Source organism: Natator depressus, chromosome 4, assembly GCF_965152275.1.
Source record: "Natator depressus isolate rNatDep1 chromosome 4, rNatDep2.hap1, whole genome shotgun sequence".
Lineage (NCBI taxonomy): Eukaryota > Metazoa > Chordata > Testudines > Cheloniidae > Natator > Natator depressus.
In genome coordinates, this window is record NC_134237.1 from 61,179,877 (window position 1) to 61,203,227 (window position 23,351).

At 38.4% G+C, this 23,351-nt stretch overlaps 1 protein-coding gene across 1 annotated transcript; it reads right to left on the reverse strand.

Annotated features, from left to right (window-relative positions):
- Positions 1-1,427: 1,427 nt before the first annotated feature.
- ASIC5 (acid sensing ion channel subunit family member 5) lies at positions 1,428-22,658 on the reverse strand. The gene is made up of 10 exons (XM_074951156.1): positions 22,607-22,658; positions 17,883-18,189; positions 15,482-15,710; positions 14,197-14,319; positions 12,939-13,088; positions 11,442-11,589; positions 9,309-9,365; positions 6,150-6,318; positions 2,116-2,207; positions 1,428-1,618 (listed from the first exon to the last, which is right to left on the reverse strand). Exons 1-10 carry the CDS (start codon positions 22,656-22,658, stop codon positions 1,428-1,430), a joined length of 1,518 nt encoding a protein of 505 aa, XP_074807257.1.
- Positions 22,659-23,351: the final 693 nt, after the last annotated feature.

A 23,351-nucleotide genomic window follows, 5' to 3' on the forward strand; every position in this document is an offset into this window, starting at 1 on the left:
TCTACTTTAAAAATGGCTTATTACTATCCTGTCCAAATTCCACATTTTCATTTGTACTAGGAGACCAAATTCATTGATTTCAGTGGGGTAATTGAGAGTTTAAATCAGGGCAAAATATGGTCCTCTGCCTTCAAAAATGTCTGAAGCTCTGGTTATTATAAATACAGGCCCTCCCTATTCATTTCCATAATTTTTAAATAGTTATGTTTTTTTTAAACTGTAACACACCTTAGTAAACACAACTTTAAGATTTCTGCTATCAAAGTTTTTTTATTTTGTCCATTTACATTTTGCTTCCATCATAAATTTCTCCGGTAGCTTATTCCATCTTGACTACTTTATGCATGAAGTAGTTCTGGCTGAGAACTCTTATTTGCATTTAATTCTTTAACTGTGGTAACAAGATTTTGAACGTTTCACAAGTATGTACAGTTAGGGTCTGATCCAAGTCCAAAATAATTGGGCTCTTTCTGTTAACTTCCACAGGACTGGGACCTTAATCCTCATCAATCTGTTTAATAATTTTGGAAACTTTGTTAAGTTGCCCTGAAGTCTCTTCATTTACTGTATTTATTGACTCTGTTATTAGTGGAAATAAGTATGTGAGATAACGTAATTAAGTAACTGTGAGTAACCTTTACAGTAGTTTAATTATAACCTTTTAATACTTTTTTCAATACAAAAAGTCACATGCTTACCACAAGCTGTGTTTAAGGAGACCAAGAATGTCAAGTTTTGGTTATCCTTTCCAAGCTCTCACTCTCATTAAGGGCAAATGCCAAGGGTATTCTTGCCTTTCTAAGCACTGTGGTAGGCTGACCCATAGGTTTTTATTTATTTATCTAATCTGGGACTGACACACCCTAATTTAAATCTTGTTATGCATTAGGGGCCAACTCCTAATTCCATTGAGTTAGTTTCATGGCAAAACTTCCATAGACTTTTTAATGGGACATTTAACCATAATTGCAGGTGGACTGCGGCAAAAAATCCTGTGGTCAGTGGGGATACCCTCTTCTTCAGCCGTGCATCATCACTTCTGTAATAATAATTATTAGGAAGATTTGTTTGAGAGTGATGGAGAGTGACCCTGAAGAGCTGAAATTATCTCTGTGAGACCATTAATTTAGCTTACCCAAACTGCAAGAGTCTTTAACTCCATCATACATGCAATAGTGTTATGTGCCAGCATAAACCATTTGCTCAGCGACTAAAAATTATATTGGGTTAGATAAAGATTACATCTCTCATCGTAAGAGAAAGAAACAGAGTCTTTCCAATGATTATTGTTTAGAATTCCATTGTTGCGTTATTTATAGCTGTTAAGTGGGGAAAACGAGTTGAGGTTAAATATCAATTTTCTCTTAATATATTAAAAATGAGGGAAAGTTACAGGAGACAGTGAGGCTTTGTGCCTTGACAAGCCATTAGCATTCTTGTATTCCCTTCTTGTCTGTCTGCTCGTTCTGGGCTGGAATATTCCACTGAGGCATTTCTGGAGCTTTCAGTAGAAGAAAGATGCACAGCCAACAGAAGTTGGTGAAAACATACTCAACAATTTCTATGACTGTAATCATACTGGCTCCACAAAACAAACCAAGTTGGCCACCAACGTCAGCTGTAATAGAAGAAAATAAATGCATGTGAGCCTAAGCTTTTGGTTTAGTCTAGCAAGCAAAGAAAACCCTGCCAGGTTCAAGTACTAAAGACGCTAATTATATATAATTCAACATTTAAAAAAATTAACTGTTTTTGAATGTTTATGGGAGAAATATTCAAATATTCAAAATAAAACCTACAACCCAACATAACTCATTGTACAGTATTTACAAGTTTTTAAAGAAAACTTTAGTAAAAGTGATCACTGTCCCCAGAACTCCCCTAGGTACAATGAAGCAGAATATGGCTCTTAATCTCCATTAGAGGTACTGTCTATGCTACTGACCCTTTTAATGGGATAGCAGCACATTCTAAGAAGAACCTAAGTTCTGGAACAGTGATTGACAGTTGCTGATAGAATAAGGTGGACATTACTCTTGCTCAGAAACTTGACCAGAGTGTCTGGAAAAAGAATAGATTTGAAAGAAAAATAAATATTAACTAATGAATATTTACCAAGCAATTCGGATACACTCCGGGCCTTCTGCTGCCGAGTCATTTTGTAGTTCAGGTTATGATATTTAATGTCAATATACACAAGATTCTCCCTGATGACAAACACAAATATAGTCTAATTTGACAGTCAGTACTGCTACTTATTTCTATCATTAGCTGTATAGTTAGAAATTAAATTCCTACTGGAAAAATGCTACAGGAATGATCGTCACTGTCAAAGTGCAATGAAATGAAACTGACAAAAGTGAATTTAAGATGATAGGGAAATTTTCCTAGCAGTTGTCCTCTAGAGTGTGGAACAATCTCTCTTGTGAAGTGCTGGAAGCCTGTCTGTTCATTACTGTGGAGGTACAGCCAGAATTTCCCTCTTAAAACCCCTTTCATATAGTGAACTCTGCACAGGCATAGGGATCCAACCATGCAGGGATCAGGGCTGAAGACTGTATTATAGGGAGTAAGCCTGAGTGGACAAAGATATGAAGTAGGGCCCCAATCCACAAGGGTACTTAGGCACCTAAACCCCAAATATAGGCACCTAAATCCGAGTTTTAGGCTACAGTGTGATCCACAAGACCAATGCTCATCTGCTGCCAAATGATGTAGGCGCTAAATTTTTCCACTGTAAAAGCCTGTAAAAATTTTTCCACTGTAAAATTTTTCCACTGGTAGCCTAAGTTTTTGCCTCTGGGAATGTGCACTGGTGTATTGCTCTAGGCATCTGGATGCCTGGTTCCCACCAATACATGAACCAGGGGAAAATAGATGGAGGAGCACCTATCTCACCTGGGAGGCCCCATCTAGTCGGCACACTCAGAGGCTGCATACCACATAGGGTCCAAAAGCTGGCTGGAGAAGCAGGAGGAGTCACCACCTACCTCATAACTTTTACCCCAATGGTAAGAGCACTCACCTGGGATGTAGGAGACTTGGTTTTAATTCTCTTCTCCCCCACCCCCCATTCTACCCCCCACTAACTGAGAGAGAGGGGATTTGAAAAGGGCCTCGCACCTTCCAGGTGGGTGCCCTAACCATCAGGCTATAGAGTTTCTGGCCTAATGACTCTTAACTATTTATCCAAAATAGAACACCTTCAAAAACCGAGGTTGAAATAGCCCCACATCAAAATAGCCCATAGCTCAGGCGTGAGAGTACCGCGGCCAAACATTTGTTTTCTGTCACTGTAGGAACTCCATCTCCCCAAGAGATGGGAGCTATGTTGATCGTATTCTTCTGTTGACTTAGCTGCATATACATTGGGGGCTAGATTGGAATAGCATGGCACTCAGCCCTGAGCACCATAGCTATGCCAGCCTAGGAAGTGTAGACCAGGCTACTTAGAGCCCCAATCCTGCAATGACTTATGTACATATATAACTTTTGTCCTCTGCCATTAGCCCCATTACTTCATTGGGGCTACTCAGTGTGTAAAATTAAGCACATGACTAAGTCTTTTCTGGATTGGGCCTATGGCATTACTCAGTGAGAATAAGGATATCAGAATCTGGCCCTATGATACCATAGTTAACAGGAAAGAGATTCCACATAGCTGCTAAATAGACACCTTAATCACAGAGATCATAAGAGTTCTTTCCATAATCACTGTAGATTAGAACACAAAAATAAGTGTTTCACTTTATTGAAAGGAAATATTGTTAAACACAGATGTGATCATGGTTTTTAATAATGTGAATTCTCTATGGAAACTCATGACTACAGTTTTTAGGTGTAACGATGTAAGGTAGCTCATTTACCCACTTTCACTGAAAATGAAGTATTTGCTGCCCAAGATTTTCTTCTGCAATCTCATCAGGTGACCATTCTAAACTGTACATGACATCTGATAATAACAATAAATCCATCTGTTAATGGATCGTATTAATGATGCTTCCTAGCACTATTGAGGAGTTGCTATTGTGTATATTTGTAATAAGGCTGTAAATAGTTAGCTCTACCCTTTTTACGTCCTCAAAAATCAATAGATCCCTACATTTGGTAATTTATGGTATGTACTAATTAATATATTGGCTTGATTCATATTGGCTACAGACTTGGTAACAGAATAATTTTTGGTATTTTGATTTGGTTAATTGAGTAATTGCTGGTTTGTCTAATGTTTAAAAACAATAAAATAATTGACAAAGTGAAATACATAATGTTGTTGTGGACTTTTCAATGGCTTAATATAGATTTCTTTTAATAATATGCTTAATTCGCATGCCTTTTGTATGCCCTTTGTTCACGTGCAAAATATACGTTTAACCATGGTTTCAGGAACAAGAAATTCAACACTCTCACAAACAATTAAGCAACTTGGATATTCTATGGGCCAAAACTTCCAAACAATTCTTTAAAACATCTACAGTCTTTTGTGTATATAGTATCTGTCCATGCACCTATTCACATCTACTGTATTTTACTGTAGAACCTCAATTACAACACCAGTGTTATGAACTGACCAGTCAAGCACGGACCTCATTTGGAACTGGAAGTATGCAATCAGGCAGCAGAGACAAAAAGAAAAAGCAAATACTGTACAGTACCATGTTAAATATAAAAAATAAAGGGAAAGCTTTTAAAAAAAAAAGATTTGACAAGATAAGGAAACTGTCTGTGCTTGTTTAAATTAAAGATGGTTAAAAGAAGCATTTTTCTTCTGCATAGTAAAGTTTCGAAGCTGTATTAAGTCAGTGTTCAGTTCTAAACTTTTGAAAGAACAGCCATAACGTTTTGTTCAGCGTCACGAACAACCTCCATTCCCGAAGTGTTCGTAATGCTGAGGTTCTACTGTACTTGTGCTTCTAATTGTGCTTACAGATATACAAACAGTTTTTATGGACTGAGTTAAAGACCCTTTGACAATTGGGTTCTGTGTTTCCTAATGTCATGTTCTACAAATTGTTCTCTTCTTCCAGACTTGAAGACTACTTTAAGTAAGTAAATCCAGTAAGAATTTATCAAAACAGACTATATCAAGTGCTTGCTCATGTTTTTCCTGTTACAAATTTAAGGAGAAATGAGTAAGATTACATTAGTTCATACATTTGCTAAACAGAGATCTTTATTATCGCAGGAATGGGTGGGTGAGATTCTGTGGCCTGCATTGTGCAGGAGGTCAGTCTAGGTGATCATTATGGTCCCTTCTGACCTTAATATCTATGAATCTATGAATTATTGAGCTAATGTAATCTGTGAGGTTATGTAGGTATGTGATATATATTATTGGACCAATTGATAAAGTAGATTACACAAGCATCTGAAAGATCTCTTTCCCAAGTGAAGGTCTCCCTTTTGGAAAACTTGTATGTTATGCAATATTTGGTAATCTAATAAATAGTATTGTATTATCTGCCTTATCTACTTTTTCTTGGGAATTGATACAGCGTCAAATATTATCTGAGTACTCTGTGTGAGGGGTGAATTATATTAAGCCTAATATCGATAAAACTCAACATTCGACCTGTAACCTTCAACCCACAGCAGTGAACAGCTCATTTTCCTCAGGTTTTACAAGTACTTCTACTTTATCTTAAGGGAAGGAAAAATCCTGCTTCCATTGATGTAGGGTGGCGTTGTGCCATTGACTTCAGTTGTATCAGGATCAAGATCTCAGTATTGCCTATTGTACAAACTCTCTTCCTGGGGGTGATGAACAGGTTTCAGGAGGATCACAGCCACGACCTCTTTCTTTATGGCTCGGTGTGGGAGGGGTTCTAAACCTTGATGGCTATAATATTTCCAATATGGGGGTCACTGCAGGGGAAAATACCTGGGACCACTAGTCTCACAGGTTATCTAATTTGATACCCACATAGCAACAGGTATAAAACAATAAAACTCTGTGTCTTGGTCAATTTCCTGTGAGCATACTTCACATCTATTGCAGGCATTGTTCTTAATATTGTATACAAAGCAAGAGCTCATGTAACTGAACAGAGTTCACATTTTAGTCAGGCCCTGGAAATAAATCAATAAAGATGGCATCTGTAAGTGATCCAGCATATTCCTTGTAAAGACAAAGTTTTAAATAAGATTACCTGACATACTCTGGACTTCTCTTCAGCTTCGTGGAAAGGAATTTTAAGGCTTTTTCATTCACAAAACTTGAATAGGTGACAGTGGTGGGATAATCTGTTTCTTCACAAGGCACAGGACAAGTGGAATTGTGGGTTCCCACCGTACATAGACCCATTAGTTCTACGTTATCTGAAATTTCAGGAAAATGAATCAATACAATGTATGTTCAAAGGAATGTGAAGTTTGTAATATTTCGTTTTATACAAAGGAAGTTTGGGAAACTAACTCATAGAATTGACTCCAATAAGTAACATAGTCATTATAGATGGCTCTTTATATGTGAATCCCAAAATATTTTACAAAAGTGAATAAATATTATTATTCCCATTTTATAGTGGTAGAAACTGAGGCACAGGGCTCTTAACTGCCTGATTTTCTTTTTTCCCAAAGGTGCTCAGAACCTGCTATTCTCACTCACTCCAGTGAGAGGCTGGATGCTCAGGTCCTTATAAACAACTTGTGCAAGACCACACAGAAAGTTCATGGTAGAGTTGGAAATGGGAATGTAGGACTTCTGCCACTAAGGCTCAAGGCTAATCCATTGGACCATGTCTTGCTGACCTTTTATCATGGAGTTTCTCTGTGTGCAGAAGTGATTGCAGGATTGGTGTCGATGTTCTGTGGGCTAATGTTTGTTAGTTCTTGAAGACTACCTTGCAAATCTCAGTAAGAACATTTTGTCCATTTAATATATTTCCATTTTGATAATCCCATTGTTTTACACTATCTGAGAAGAATCACCGTTAAAGCACGGTATGTGCAACATTTTTTTGTGTAGACAGAATCCATTCTGTCTGTCTTACGCTTCTTTTGTGTGTTTCTACATTCTGGCATTGTCACTTGAAGTCACAGATATTCAGATCTGTATGGTCATTGTGACAATGAGTAATTCCACATGTAGGGTTGTCATTTTGTCATGGCAATTCTTAGGAAAAGTCACTGTGCTAGAAAACAGTTAAAACTGTCAAAATTCTATAGACAGGATTTTTAAGTCTTTTATACAAATTCAGCCTGGCACTGTGTTCCCTTTTATGCTGCTGGAATAGCATAAAGAAGTACAAGTTTATAGGATCTCCCTTGGCTCTCATAGCAAATGCTCCCCTACTCCAAGTGTAAGGTGAATTATTCTGTAGGATGTCGGAGATGCCAGGGAGCATGGCCACAGCAAACTCTATTTTAGATAGTCTCATCAGTGGAGTGGCCAGCCTTTGCCCCTCTACCCCCTTTCCTGTGCTAAGCACACTAAAAAGATGTAGAACGGTATCTGGCCCTCTGACAGTGGTTTTCCTAAATAAACTTTAACTTTTCAATTTGTAACTAATATAAACTTCGTTAGTAATTTTGGCACTTGCTTGCCTTTTCTGCCAAGGTTAGGTGTGTATCAGCTATATTGTCTACATGGAGACAACTTCATGCATTCAGGGGAAATGGACTTGAAGATCTGGTCAGACTTTATTACCTCCACTGTGACCATAATATAAAAGTTGTTTCCCTGGAGTAAACCTTGGTAAACTCAACATGGATCTCATATGTGGTTTTTGTAGGTTTTTTTTTTTAATAATAAATATTTGGCACTTATTAAATAGCTATATTTATTTATTTTATTTTAACACCTGAGCATCTTGTATCCCAATGTGGAATTAAAGCTCTTGGTGAAAGCCTGCTGTTCTAGTTCTTTGTGTCACTGCTATATTGTTTCTGAGCTCTTGTCCTATTCACCTTCATGAAACTCAGAGTTTACATTTATTCTGTCTTTCAAGGTTCTCTTTGAAGCTTTCAGCTACTTCTCAGAATATCTACTGACTGAAATACCTCCTCCCTAAAATCCCTAAATGTCGAAGATCATTGATATTTAAGAACATGAACATTATGGAATCAATGCCTCCCTTAAGAGTGGTGACAAAAATCCAGCCTCAGTCATAACAGATTTAATTTGAGCACCACATGTGTCTGACACTTAGAAGCCTTCCAATAGAAGCAAAAATTTGACCTTATTGGCTTTTTCTTACACTTTCATGCCATTGAGAATGAAGATTCAGTTCAGGTAATGATATACAAAACAGTATTCAGAAGGTGTTTTCCAACACTGATGAGAAATAATACATCAGCTCATCACTTGCAACAGGAGAATGCACTTTGTAAAAGTGACTAACAATTTTCAAATCTAGTGTGCACTAATCATTTGCACATAGAAGTGAATTACTGTGATATTTAACAAATGTAGAACTAATTTTTGTTTTAGAAACAAAAAATATGATTCCAATTTAAAGTTTTTAAGTGATTTGTTAGTGCAATAAGAGTGTCTAACTCCCTGAAAAGGTATTTGTTTCCTCCTGCGAAGATATCTATTCATTCTAGTACTAGAAAGAAATGATAGCTGTATAATAGTAATAACATGTAACCGCTAATTTTTGGGCCCAATATTTAAAGTACTAAGCACTTCTAATAACCAGAGAAGCAGAATTTAAGTTCAGGACCCAGAGTAGTCAGACTGAGCTCTGAGTAAAAGTGCAGGGTATGGGCTAGTGATAAATCCTTCCTTCAAGGCCAAAAAACCCCTCTGAGGAAGTTTCTGCAGCACAATTGCTGCAATAGGGTTTTCGGTGAAAGGGTTACATTTACAAAACCTAACATGAATAAAAGTGCGGCCATTTACAAATACTCATGAAAACAGATTAAAAATTTCACTAACCCTCTGCAGCACTGGAAATGCAAGAGCCTTGCACTAGGGCAGAAGACCCAAGAAGTAAAGCTGTCTCTAAGTAGAAAATTGAAGCAGACTCATCTGCAGTTTCCAAACTCAGAAAATGCAGAAATGCAAACAAATGGTGCAAATGAATAGATAAGCAGTCTTTGTTTTTAAAATGTAAGGTGTCATTCATAACATGGGTAACGAGGTTTTTTTAAAAAAAGACATTTATTCAGTGTCCTATTGCCATTCTTCATTTTGAGACTGTCTAATGACCTAACCATATATGTTCTAGTTCAGTTGCAATGTTGTATTCGTTTTCTTAGCAATTTCTAGCTATTTTCCAGTGCACACTTGGAGCCGTCTAATGTACATTTAATGAAGCTCAAGAATAGAAAAATATTAATATGTTAATTAAACTGTTACTTACAGAGTGCAGGAGAAACACAATTGTAGAATTTTTGTAGGTCACATTCTGTTCCGTTTCCTTCAAAACAGTAATAATAATAATAATAATTAAAGCTTGGAGTATACAAATTCAAATTAACTACTTCACTAAAGCTAGTGGGTCAGTTTCTGCTCTCAGTTGCAGTAGTGTAAATACAAAGTAACACCTTTGAAATCTACAGCTTTATTCCAGGTTTTCAGTGACTGAAAGATCAGTTTGGTGCAACACTGTTCATTGTTATCAACACAATATGGCACATAACAGAAAAACTTGGTAAAATTTAAAAATAAGAGTAAATTTCATTATAGCTGTGAGTCTATCAATCCTGCCTATGGACTTCAGGGCATCCACCCAATATATTATGTAAAACAAATATTTTAGGGAGGTAAGGTCAGAAACTTCAGTTCTTAATTACATAAGTAAAATGGGGGAAGGAAGTGAGGTGTGTATTATTGCTTACTATTTTAACTGATAGTTTTTAAACTATGTGCAAGGCCAGCCTAAAGACCTGGCCCCATTGAAGTAAATTTCAAAGCTCCTATTGACTTCAGGAGAGCTAGGATTCCACCCCAGTCTTATCCTTACTGGCACATCCTGCTTGGCCAATGTGTCCTTTTCATAGCTGTTCAGAGGCAGCTGGGCTTCTTTGTGCCTTATCACTTCAGGTTTTTTTTCTCATAGATATGCTTGATCTGTAACCTTGATTTCTATATTATGTGATATGGGTTGAGCTGGGGTTTCTAAGGGCATCCAGGCTGTCTGATGCAGAGCCAGGAGCCAAACCCTCATTAGAGGGCTTCAGGTTTCCAGTTCCTGGAAAGCCCCGGAGTGGTGCATCTGACCTAGAGCCATAGACCCTACAATGCTGGGGTCACTGGCACCCTGCCAGGCAGACTTCCGACAGAATCTTGGCTGATTCAATGAAAGTTTGTTGAACTCAAGCCATTCTCATGAAACGGTTCAGGTTTGACGAACCAGCATATTCCAACAAAACTTTCATTGGAAAATTCTGCCCAACTCTACTAATGAGCAATTAAGTTTACTCTCTACAGAAAAGTGGTGAATCAATAGACCAACACTTTCTAAAGTGGGTGCCTAAAGTTCGGCACTTTAATAAGTTGCCTGATTCAGTGGGAATGGAAAGGCCTTTAATCCAATGTAAGTGATGTAATTCCCTCTGCACTTAGTACTAAGGGGGATAGTCTTCTGATTTATTTGAGTGCTAGAGTGCTAGAAAACAGGGTGGCATGGAGTCGGGAGGGCTGGTGTAGGGATAGATGATCGAGTTATAAAGAAGGGATGCAATAGTCAGGTTCCCTTTTCTTCAGCATTAGGAAATCCTTACCTCTTGACACACAAAGATCTAGATAAGTTATTAGAGAGAATATACTAAATACAATGCACAGGCTAACTTCACCTTTTATATTATAAATTTCCTGCTGCTGCTTACCATCTGCTGTTTCATACTGAAATAATCTGGTTTACGTAAAATCTATTTTAATGTATGTTTTTTATGATGGGTGGTCTCTGTGTAAATAGGGTAAAATAAGAGCTTGAACTAGATTAGATGAAAAATCTACACCCTTGCAATGTGTACCTCCCTGCCCTGGGGTGAATCTAGTTATCTACCCAAAATACCCTTGTTGATGGCCATGTGATTCAAGAGAGTTCACTCTGAGCATTTTGATGTTTTGATCATAACACATATATTACAGTCCTGCTAATCCTCATCAGCTGAGTCAAGTGCTTTAACCCCAGTGCTTTAGGGGTCAATTTAAAGACAAGACAGAAGCTATTACAGGTTTGTGGTGTAATCTTGGATGTTCATTAACATTTTCCGGGTGCATCAGAAGGATGATGTCTGAGCAGATGTTGGGTTTAGAACTGGTCAAACCTTTTCAATGCCTTTCACTAAAACATCAAAATTTGACACAAAAAATGAAATTTAAAATATTCATTAAAACTTTATTAAATTTTTCAACCTGTACTAACTGGGTTCAGGATTCTGAGATGACTGAGCTCTCTAAATGAAAGTAAAACTTGACAAGGCAGAATATTTAAAAAGAGCCACAGAGCACCTTTTGAAGCACAAACGTAGCATGTCTCAAAAAGTACCTGGAAGCAGAAATGGCAAACAGCCACACTTGTCCTGTATGTGCCTGGCCTTACATTCCTGCAAACATCCATAGGTGCTATAGATCTTGTGGTGCTGAAGTTTGATGTTAGGATTGCACTCTCCCCAAGGGTATTCTTGGATAACTGTCTTTAGATTAAAAAATAGCATTCTTTAAAATATCCTTGTCATTATTTTAAATACAGAGCTTTATCTGATATATTGTTAACTGACGCTTGAGTAAAAGTTAAGCAGAATTGCTGTCAAAAATAATCTCAAATTAGTAACAAAGTATAGTTTAAAAAATCAAACTATTTTTAAAAAATAATATAGTGGTTCCTCTCCGAGGTCCTGATTCTGCTGTGCAATCTGATAGCACAAACCCCTGGAGCTGGAGCTCATGAAAGCTTATGCTCAAATAAATTTGTTAGTCTCTACGGTGCCACAAGTACTCCTTTGCTTTTGCGAATACAGACTAACAGGGCTGCTACTCTGAACCCTGGAAGATTGGGCTTCAGTAGGGCTCTACAAGGAAGAAGGGTCCACTCTGACTGGTTTCATTGCAGGATCAGGGACTTACTTCCTCTCTAAGAACTGAGTTCAAGAGTTGGTGATAATACTAGCACCCTGAAACAGTTCAGAAAGCAGAATTTCCAGGGTCAAATCCTAAATTCAGTGAGAAGAGAATTTGACTGTTGCTCTTTTTGATTTTCTAGCTATCTTGTCCACTGATGAAGGAGAAACACAAAACAGTGTTCTTGAAGAGTATTTTTGTTTTAAAATGCACATATATGCACATTTTGTGGTTTAATAGGATAATGGTCAAAATACTTCCTCTTTAAGCAGGTCTAAAATATCTGTCTGAAATGGATGCCCTATGGGAATGTGCCTTCAAACAGCATCCCAAGAGTGAAGATAGCAGAAACACAGGGGAGTAATTTTAATCCCTGCAGAAAATCCACTACCTCCATGATCTCTGTGCGTATAGTATAGAAAATCTGCACTGTTTTCAGGCTGGTGTTTTTCAGTAAAAATTGTATGTAAATATAGTGCGGTTGGGCACTATTTTTATTGTCTCTATGACTTCTAGAGCAAATTTGCTCAGTTCACAAGTAAAATTATGCTTGTTTTCTAATTGCCAGTCCAGCCTGGGTTCTGAAAGTCAAGCTGCTTTTTTTTTTCTTCATGCATCATCCCCATTAATAAAGATACTACTGTCTCAAATTATAGTAGTACCACTGTAGCACTAGCTTTCAATGGGCTTTCGAGGTGGAACTAAAAGCAGACATACTTTGGTCTGTATCATCTGCATTACTAGTGATATGGGACCAGGAAAGAATTCAGCTTTTTACTTGTAAACAAAGAAAATTTCCTCTGGAAGTCACTGAGACATAATAAATACTGAACCTTCAAAATACCAATTTTACTATCACTTTTCAGATTAGAAATGCACTTATACATTTGCAAGATAGGGAATGATACTGATACAAATTGCTTACCTTCTGCTGGCTGATTGCAGCGTGTGCATGCATACCTACTGGTGTTGATAAGCCTAAGCCATCAAAACGTGGAGGTTCTTTAGGTGAATGGACAACATAAATTATACCAGCATCAAGAAAGCCAAAGGTAGGGTCATCAGTGAATTGTGCCTGGTAGAAAAAGAATTCCTTAGAAAAGCAATGGCTTGATATGTATTTACCCTGTGGGGCTTTAAAGCTGCACCAACCATTTTGCTTGGATTTGAATCTCCAGTGACTGGTGACAAATCACCTCTGACAATTAAAAAAAAAACAAGCTCAAATATAAAAGTAAATCAAATTCAATGTCCTTTGGTATCTAAGGTTCCTCCCAGTTTACAAAATGATTAATTTTTCTTCTTTCCTCTCCCCTCCTTAACTTCCAATAAGGGATAATCCAAGCTTTCTTCACAACCCTGAGAATCATCTCTTTACATGACAACTAGTCTTCATGTTCTAGCACAATTCTCATTATTCCCTCCAGAAGCTGCCACTGTTGCTCCTTACATTGCTTAAAAAGAAACACTTGGTGCTCAGCTGCTTCCCCTCCCCTTTTTTAAATCACCATAGATTTTTTAGTTTTCTTCCTTGATGTCATTTAGAAAATTTCCCTCCCCATGAAGTTCACTCCCCATACGGTTTTCTGTATTTGGTGGTGGTATCTTATGAAATCTGCCAAGAGTGATCTGAGGTAACCAATTTAGGGCCAAATCCTAATTGGTATTGAGTACCTGCAGCTCCCACTGAAGTCAACATTCTGCACCACTCAGGATTTGGCCCCAAATGACTGTCTCCTGGAGTTCTGAACAGACTTCAATGGAAAATCAAATAAGTCAGTGAATAAAGCAGAGGGCACTACCTTGAAGATATTTTAAATTAGTTTTCATTCTCACATTACTACTTCTAGTTTTTGAAGCTGTAGCAAGTCCTGCATTTGCCCTTGGATTACTAATTTCATACAAGTCAAATGTAATGATAACCATTTGTGCAATTTACCAAGGGATGTGGTGGATTTTCTGTCACTTGAATTCTTAAATCAAGATTGGATGTCTTTTTAAAACATATGATCTAGCTCACTCCAGAAGTAGTGGGCTTGATGCAAGAATTAATGGGTGGAATTTTATGGCCCTTGTTATGCAGGAGATCAGACTCGATTAACATAATGGTCCCTTCAAGCTTTCAAATCTTTGAAGCTACAAGTTAATGATGTTTAGTTATATATCTTATTTGATGTCTATACCTGTTTGATATCAAAAAGTAAACTTAAGCCTCTTCCAGAAAGACTCACTCTTCTCCTTGCTGGAAGATCCATGTGATTAAAAGTAAAGCAATTTCCATATTCAGTAAAGACATGTTCAAAATCCTTTAAAACAATGAAAACAAACAGAAAAGTAAAAATTGAAACAAGAGAATCTAAACCTAAATTAGTGGGGTTTGGGATGTTTTATGGGCTAAATTTTCTAAATGATCTGCTTGTGATCCTGTGAAAATGGCAGTTGAGTATGTAAATCACTCATAGAAACAGTCCTACAGTATGAGATCTGTTTGACAGAAACCAGCCTATGGAGTTCTGTAGAAGGACTATCATTCTCTATGAAATCTGTGGGTTACCTAGAGTAACCTTTATAGGATCCTATTGGTTTTAACCCGGTTAAGTTTTGCAGGATTTCTCCATAAGGAAATGGGTGATCACTTTCAAGTAGTTTAATTTTCAATAGATGATGTTTAGTTCAGTAGCTGCTCCTTGTTTCAAGTGAATGGATGAAGCTATAGTAAACTAGATGAGTATGGACTAGTACTTGCATATTACTCTAATGGTATTAGGGCTGAATAGTGTGACTAAATACTATTTAGCTGTTTTGATTGTCTTTCATTGCTTTGGAGTCTTAGCTACAAGGGGCTTGTTGTTACTGCTAATATATTTTAAATTAGAGTCAACACAACCCTATCAGTAATTCTAAGCATGCTGTAGGTTCTCAAATAAAGGTTAGGTGACACTGAAAGATTTTCAATCTAATTTTGTTCTCACTTTAGTGTAAATTGGGAGTGACTCCATTGAAGTACACTGATATAAAATAGGTGTAAAGTGAGGTTAGAAATCAGGCCCTCTGTTTTGTTTTTGCTCAAAAATTCTAAAAATTTGACCTTGGCTTTCTTGAAGTATCCCTCTTATTTCTGCACGTAATTGATATGTTTTCATGGGAAGAGTAAAAAGCCCTGACTAGCACTTCGGCATGTGCTTAATTTTAAGCACATGAGTAATCCCATTGATTAGCCATGTGCAGAAACTCCTTCTGAAATCAGTGGGAGATTTATTTTGCATATATAAGGGCTGCAGGATCAGGTCTTGTGAGGCACTTGAAAGGTGGCCTTTGAAAAATTAGACTTACCCACCACAGTGTCATTTGGTGATTCAGATTAGTTTCATTTCGTGACTGTAGATAAGACCTATAAACAGCCTATTTTTGAGACAATATCACATTTTAGTCACATTGTTACTCTTAGGATAAAAGCAAAAATATTACCTCCGGGTAACATGGCTGCCCAAAAAAATCACATTCTAGCAAAGTGCTGTTGTTGAGATAAAAGCCATTATTCCTTGTAAACTCTTTAATGCTGAAGTTTTGGTGTCCCTGAAAGAAATCCGTTAGCTCTTGAGAGAACTTGTCAATAGTAAATGCACGAAGAACTCCAGCCACAATGCTCCAAAGGAAAAAAACGATACTGAGGTTGGCTACTGCATGGGCTTGGAATCTGCAGGAAAGAGAACAGTTATAACAGTAGCCGCAGTATTTTTTCTGAAACTCTCGCCCAAACTCTAATTGTCTAGTCCACTGGAATCACACCTTACTCTGCATCGCAATGAATGGATAACACAATCTTGTTTTTTATAAATCAAGTTACCCTGTGTGCCTGAAAACTAAGAATATCCCGGTGCATCACTTAGACAGTCTGGTCTGTTTACAGCAGTGTCTCAGCAGAAGAGGTTGTACCTACCTTATACATCCACAACTTCTTGGAGTAGAGGAGGTTCTAACCATCTTGCACAGCCGACATCCACTACCAGGAAGCCTGGTGGCAGGCAGTGGTATAAATCATGGGTGGCGGTGGGGATCTAACACCTAGCATCAGTTTAAAAATCCTAAAATATTATGGGGCCTAAAAACACCTTTCCCATATAAAATGTTAAATGATTTTATGGTGACATGAATTAGGGATTTGCTGAACAGCCATTGTAGATTTGAACTTATGGTGTTGAACAGAGAATAATAAGCCATTACTATGTGACTTATTCTGGGACTGCTATTTTATGCTAATACTAATATGAAAGTATCCTTATACTGCAGGATAATAAATGGATCAAATGGACCTTAATATCTAAAAATAGTGGGCTGGATGGGTAGAAATATCTTGTTGAAACTCAACAAAATGCTATTCCTTTCTGGGTTAACTTTGGTTGTAATTTTACTTTTGAAAGCACACCACATCCATGACTGTCATTTTCTCCAAAAGTAGGACTGCTAACTAAATCCAGAAAGAAATAATAAAGATTGAAATGAACAGATGGGGGTTGAAGCACACTGACGTGTTAGTGGCCAGCTGTCACGCTCTGAATTGCTGATAAGTTACTATAACATTCTGCAGCTATAGTTACAATAACTGCATTGTATTTTTATAGTATTTCCCACAACCCACCCTCTTCATGGTGCATATGTGATTACCTTGCCTACTTAGTTTAATAATTTTGTAGTATCTTTTGCTTTCTAAATGGGATTCTAGTGGTGGCATTGCATTTTCTGCAACACAACCTGCTATGGCTTTATAGCTGGAGGGACTGAGGGCCAGGGGAGCCTCAGACATCTGAGAGTTAAACCTGTGACTCATTCTGCTGGGAGATGGGAGACAGCAAAGCTCATTTCCCCGATGGAACATTGCGGGGAAACGCTGCATGGGTTCTGAGACTGGACCTAATGGTTGCTATAGTAATGAGGTTCAATATACTATTTTAAAAAGTATCCAGCTGAATCTGTGTGAAGTATATAAATATTATTGCACTTTAAACTGATTTGATATTTTCAAGTGTAGATTCCTGAAATGACTTCCTAAATAAAAGTTACCCAGTTTTCAGAAGTGCTGAACACCCATCAACCCACTGACATCAACGGGAGCTGCTGGGGCTCTGCACCTCTGAAAATCCAGTTTCTTCTATGTAGGATCTTAAAAAAGGATTTAGAAGCCTAGTTTTAGCCTCCCAGGCTTGCAAATTTTGGCTATATGTTTGGTCTCTGTGATGGGATTGGCAACAGTCCCTTAGAAAAGCATCTGTCACCTAAATATACTTATGACCCTGTGGTTATATAATGTATGTACATTCTACCTGTCAGTAAAGTATGATTTCTGATGGCCCACACTGAGTCTGACACCTGACCTGAGAGGTATTAAAACAATCTCTTAAAATCTATAGTGAAATTCAGTGTCAAAAATTCCCTGATTCTCAAATGTCTTCCTCTTCAGTTAAATATTTTACCCAGAACTATGGGAAAGAGCCTGTAGAGCCAAACTCTGCTTGTCTTACTTACCTAATTTGTTCAAATAAGTCAAGAGCTGCTCACTTGAATAAACCGAATAGGATATGGCCCTTAATGCTGAACAACATACTTTGCCGGTTGTATCCTTGAACTGTGCTCTGTGAGCAGTTAGATGTATTGAGTGCAGTAAGATGTTTAAAATTTGCTCAGGAATTTCTTCTATTCAGTCAACTCCCGCTAGCAGCATGAAACTAAAGTCCCTGTTCACCAGGTTGAAAATTGACTGTAGGTTGTCCCAGTGTTTCGTTTTTATTTGAATAGATGTTCTGCAGAATAATTATGCCTTATAGGACATTAAAGAGATCTGTTATTGCAGCATGTATTTGATGTATCTTACCTGTTCAAGTTACAAAAAGTCACAGCAGGGAACTCAATGTTTTCCACATACTGAACTACTATTGAGGTTGTGGTTGGCCAGCTGAAATAATTGGTGAATCGATTCCAGATTTGCCAAGCGACAATGGTGATAGAGCCCAGGACCACTAACATCCACAGGACCTTTCGTATCCTGCTCCGGGTTTGGACGATATGGTGCAACCCGTGGAATGAAGTGGACGTGGCAAACTCATGGTCAAACTTCTTTCTTTCTTCCAAAGAAGGCAATGGTTTCCTTGTTAAGTATAGCCTTATCTTTTCCAGCAACCCTTAACATTGGACAAGATAAGAAGTGAGCAGTAGGTTTTTTTGTTAAAATTTTTAAAGGGTAGTGATTTAAATGTTACATTACACAGAAGTTCCTCACGAAACAGACTTCTAATGCCCCTCCAGAGAGGAGTTTATAACCAGCTGGTATATTGTTTCTAAAATAGAAAGCTCCCTCCTGAAGGTGTTTTAGAATTCCAAGACAGTTGTGCACGAGAAGATTAGCTCAGTCCATCCTGACCATTCACTGCAAAGAGACACTGAAAAAGCAAGAGCCCTGGCAACAGAGAACACGAAATAACATATCCTTATAGTTTAACTATAGTCCTTCAGTTTAAACTAACAGTCCCTTCAGCCTGGCATGTTATGGCAAAGGCTTAAATGGTAAGGTACTTTAATAAGGGCTGTAATCTGCAGAATGTTGCACACCTACTATGAGATGCTGAGCAGCTGGAGCTCCTAGTAACTTCCTATTAACCATGCAGGGTCAGGCCTTGAGTCTTACAAATGAGCTAAAAGGGGAAACAATATTTTTAAATAAATTTCACTCTCTCATTTATTGAATGTTTCAGGACAAAAGCTAGAAGGCTACAACCTCAAAGGTTAGAGCTAACTCTACATGAATTTTTCTTGGGTATAGTATGGTTCCAAACCTTTAAAGCAGAGAGGTTTTATCTTATTACCCCCAGCTTTTTTCCTTGGTTTTAAAATAGTTGAAGAGCTACAGAAGTGTATATAATAAAGGACTTGAAAATATAGTAGTTACACAAAATGCTAAGTGTTAAACCCTCCTTTGAGGTTTTGGAATAGAGCCTTCTACCTCACAACATCAAAAGGAGGGAATTTTAACAATGACTATGTACAACAAAGCCCTAGTAGGATCAACAGTTTGGCAAAGTGCTTTAGTTAACGGTGGTTATGTGGAGGATATTGTATGCTAGCTCGTCATGTAAAATACAGAACAATAGTAACCTAAAGACGCTTCACCTAGAAATAATATTGAGGATCTGAGCATAGGTGATTCCCTCAGCCCAATCCATAACAGCTACTAACTACCCTCCCCACCTCCCACCCCCCAAAAAACAACAAATCACCCATCCACCCACATAAACCTTATTTTAACAGGAAGTAGGTTCAGTAGTTCTGCAGCCTATTTAGGATGGAACGTTATCCCTAATAGAGCCACAGAAAGCAACCAATGGGGTGTAAGCCCCACCCCCTAATGCCTCCCTGTGGCCACATTAAGGCTACCTGGGATTTGGGTGGTTCTGTGCAGAGCTCAAGGGCTATATCCTAGATGCACCCACTCCAGAGGGCAAGTGGTCATGGAGGATGGAGAGGGGTGCGAAATGGGTAGATTCTTGATTCTGCCATTAACCTTCTGCCATTAACCTATGGTGGCCAACAAACTGGCTGGGCCAGCAGGAGGAAGTGAGCTGCACCCTTTCAGGAGTTGCAGTTAACTACTGTTTCAACTTCAGAGGAAGAGTGGGGCATGGAAGAAATTGTGACCATCACAATGCCTCCTAGATGTCTTTCTGAAAAGTGCAGCTGTGCATTTCCCCCTCTCCCTCCCGCCACCCCCATATTCAGGGCTGAGTACAAAAAGAAAAGTCTAGGCCTTTATCTTGGCTAAAGGCCAATATTTTAGTCTGATCCTAAAAACAAAACAAAAAAAAAAAAGTGACTACTCCACATCTTTACATCTTCTGGTAGTACCCCTGGACTCCACCATACATATGCTGGCAACTGTGTGCAGGATTTGGCACTGTGGGCTGAGTTTTCATAAGCAAGCAACACTGGCCTGACTTTGATCCCATTGAAATCATTGTTAAAGATTCCATTGACTCCAACAGAAGTAGAGTTAGACCAATGCTGAGCTCTTCTGAAAATCCCAAATAAATGTTTATTTATGTAGCACCTTATTATTCCCAAGGCTCCTCAAATACTTTTACCGGTCTGAGCTAAATCTTGTTACACGGCAAGGAACCCATCCTATCCTAGATCACCCCTACGCATGCAGCCAGGCAGAATCTCTCTATTGAGGTCAAGTAAGTTTCTTGGAGAGATGTCCAGCTAACATATGGGACTTCAGACCTCATCACCACAGGTAAGTCATGGTTTAACTTCTCCCCAAGTCACCATACGTGTATGTAGCAATTGGTATCAGTGGTAGCTGGATCTGCTCCTCTGAGCATAAGCAAAGTGAATTAATTGCATGTGTCTGCATCTGTTTCCCGCAGGTCACCATAAGCAATCCAGCCCTGGTTGAGTTCACAAAGGAGTCCTTATAACAGAGACCATGTTTGCCTGTATCTCTGCTCCAACTTGCTGCACTGGCTAGGGTTGTGCTTAGTATGTATGGTATCATTCACCTGTATATCATATGACCGATATACTGTTACAAAACTCAAGCTACTTTATTCAGCAAAATAGTGTTTTATACGACATGTGCAAATACATAACATGCAATTCCAGTGCTGTACATAGCAACTACAATAAGCACACATAATACTGCATGTATTCATGTAGATACTTTTGTAATAATACATGATGTTACCAAGTATCTTAGAGCCTGCTCCTTCAGCCCTATCTCATCATGTGAGTAAGGGCTTCAGGACTGTCTTTATGTCACTTACAGATTTCTCATGAAAATACTATTTTAGAACACGATGGTAACTGAGCATTCTACAGCAATGTCTAAATATATTAGAGCAACCTGCCTGATCATATATTTGCAATGTGAATATTTTCAATTCCAATGTATTGAAAGGAAGTTGCAAGTATGTAATTCAGCACAGGTAAAGTGTTTTAAGATTTGTGTCTGAGTGTATGAAACAACATAAGTGCTAATGGTATTTAACTAACAAAATAATGGAATGGCTGATATGGGGATCAATTAATAAAGAATTAAGAGAACAATAAGAGAGCAGGAGGGTGCTACGGTATGGGACCAATGGGTTTGGAGGGCGGGAGGGGGATCAGGGATGGGGCAGGCTTTCGGGGCAATGAGGGGTGAGGGCTCTGGGGTGGGGCTGAGAATGAGGTACAAGAGGGGGCTCTGGGCTGGGATTGAGGGATTCGGCGGGCAGGAGGGGCATCAGGGCTCTGGCAGGGGATTGGGGCACGGGAGAACGGGGAAAGCTCAGGGGTGCAGGCTCCTGGCAGCGCTTACCGCAAACAGCTACCAGAAAGATGTCTTCCTCTGGCTCCAAGGCACAGCCAGGCGGCTCTACGCACTGCCCCAACTGCCAATGGGAGCTGCGGCAGCAGCGCCTGCAGATGGGGTAGCAAGCAGAGCCTGGCCACTCCTCCATGTACTGGCTGCTTCCTGGGAGCCCCCGACCCAGCTCACCTGCTGGAGCGCCGGAGCAAGGCAAACCCCGACCCCACTCCCCGGCAGAAGCTGAGGGCTGGATTAAATGGTCTGATGAGCCAGATGTGGCCCACGGGGCGTAGTTTGCCCACCCCTGTCCTAGTGCAATGCTGTGCCCAAAAAGGGCTAATATGATCCTTAGATATATAAAACAGGTAACATTGATTTGCAATAGGGAAGTTATATTATCTCTGTATCTGCCAATGGTACAACTGTTACTGGAATACCTTGTCCAGTTCTGATGTCCACACCAAGCAGGTTGTTGAAAAATTGGAGAGGGTTCAGAGAAGAGCCATGAGAATGATGGAAAACATGCCTTACAGTGATAGAGCTCCTTGAGTCTATTTAGCTTATCAAAGAGAAGAAATTATTTGCTCTCACTTACGAAGTACCTACAAAAATCTGATAATAGAGAGCTCTTGAATTTAGCAGACAAAGGTATAAGAAGATCCAGTGGCTGGAAGTTAAAAATACACAAATTCAGACAAGAAATAAGGCACAATTTTTTAATTGTGAGGGTGATTAACCATTGGAATAACTTTTCAAAGGTTGTGGTAGAAAATTTTAAAATCAAGATTGGATGTTTTTTCTAAAGGATACATTCTAGTTCAACTACAGATATTGGACCTAAAGCAGGAATTAATTCAGGGAAATTATGTGGCCCATGTTATGCAGGAGGTCAGATTAGATGATCACAATAGTCCCGCCCTCCTGGCCTTAAAATCTACCAGTTGTTAAATAATGCCACCACTTATAGGGGCCATTGTCTAGTTAAAACTGTAGTATTAAAAGATAAGTTATTACTACTTCTAAATACATATTTCCATCTGTCACACTCATTATGTTAAATTTTCATTACATCGCTTGTTTCTCTCTTCTTCTTTGTGTATTCTCACCATACATGAATAAAACTTTGGAGCAAGCTTCCAAATGAAAGGAGATTATTCCCCACTCCCATTTTGGTTGTAGATGCTAAAAACCTATTTTAAGGCAAGTAAAGGTAAAGTATAAGTTAATGCAGTATAATATTTCTTGTTACATACCTCTGGCATCAAATCCAATACATTTCCCAAACAGCTCCATTAGGCTGTTCATAGTTTCAGAAGGGAGGAACGCATACATAAAGCTTCCTTTTCATTGTTGATCCTGGCTAGTTAATGACTTTTATAGAAAACTAAAGGGGTGGGTATATTAGATGGCACACCGCACTGGGCAATTTGCCTGCCTGTGTTGCTATGCTTCGCTTTCTAAATAACATGAGCTGCAAAGTAAAAGAAAAGATTAATTTTTATGGCAGGATCGGGTATATAATGTTAAGTACATATAATATTGGGCATGCAACAGTGGAGAGTCTGTCTTTGTGCTGAAGTACATTGCCGCAAGTGCAAATAGTTTTCTTTTTTAATAAATAATTTCAGTTAATAACAATTTGTTTCATTTGAGACTGTGCAATATAATGTTGTTGGAGTCTCCAGGAACAGAATCCAGGAGTGTACAGGAACCTTTAAATAGTTTGGGAGCCCTCTAATGGGCCTCCATCTCTATAGCAGAAGCCAACAGAACCTACAGAGAAGCAGCATATATATGTAGCTAGACTTATATATTTATATATAGTTAGTAATCATGTTTATTTGGAAATTAACTGTGTCTGTGTGGTTTCTTCATTATTGTTAGTATTTATTTATGTACTATTTATTGTATTATTTGAAACCTTTTACAAAGGCAAAGTTACAATAAAACATTAACATACTCCATTTTACATAAGTGAGTCAGGATCAGATTAATATT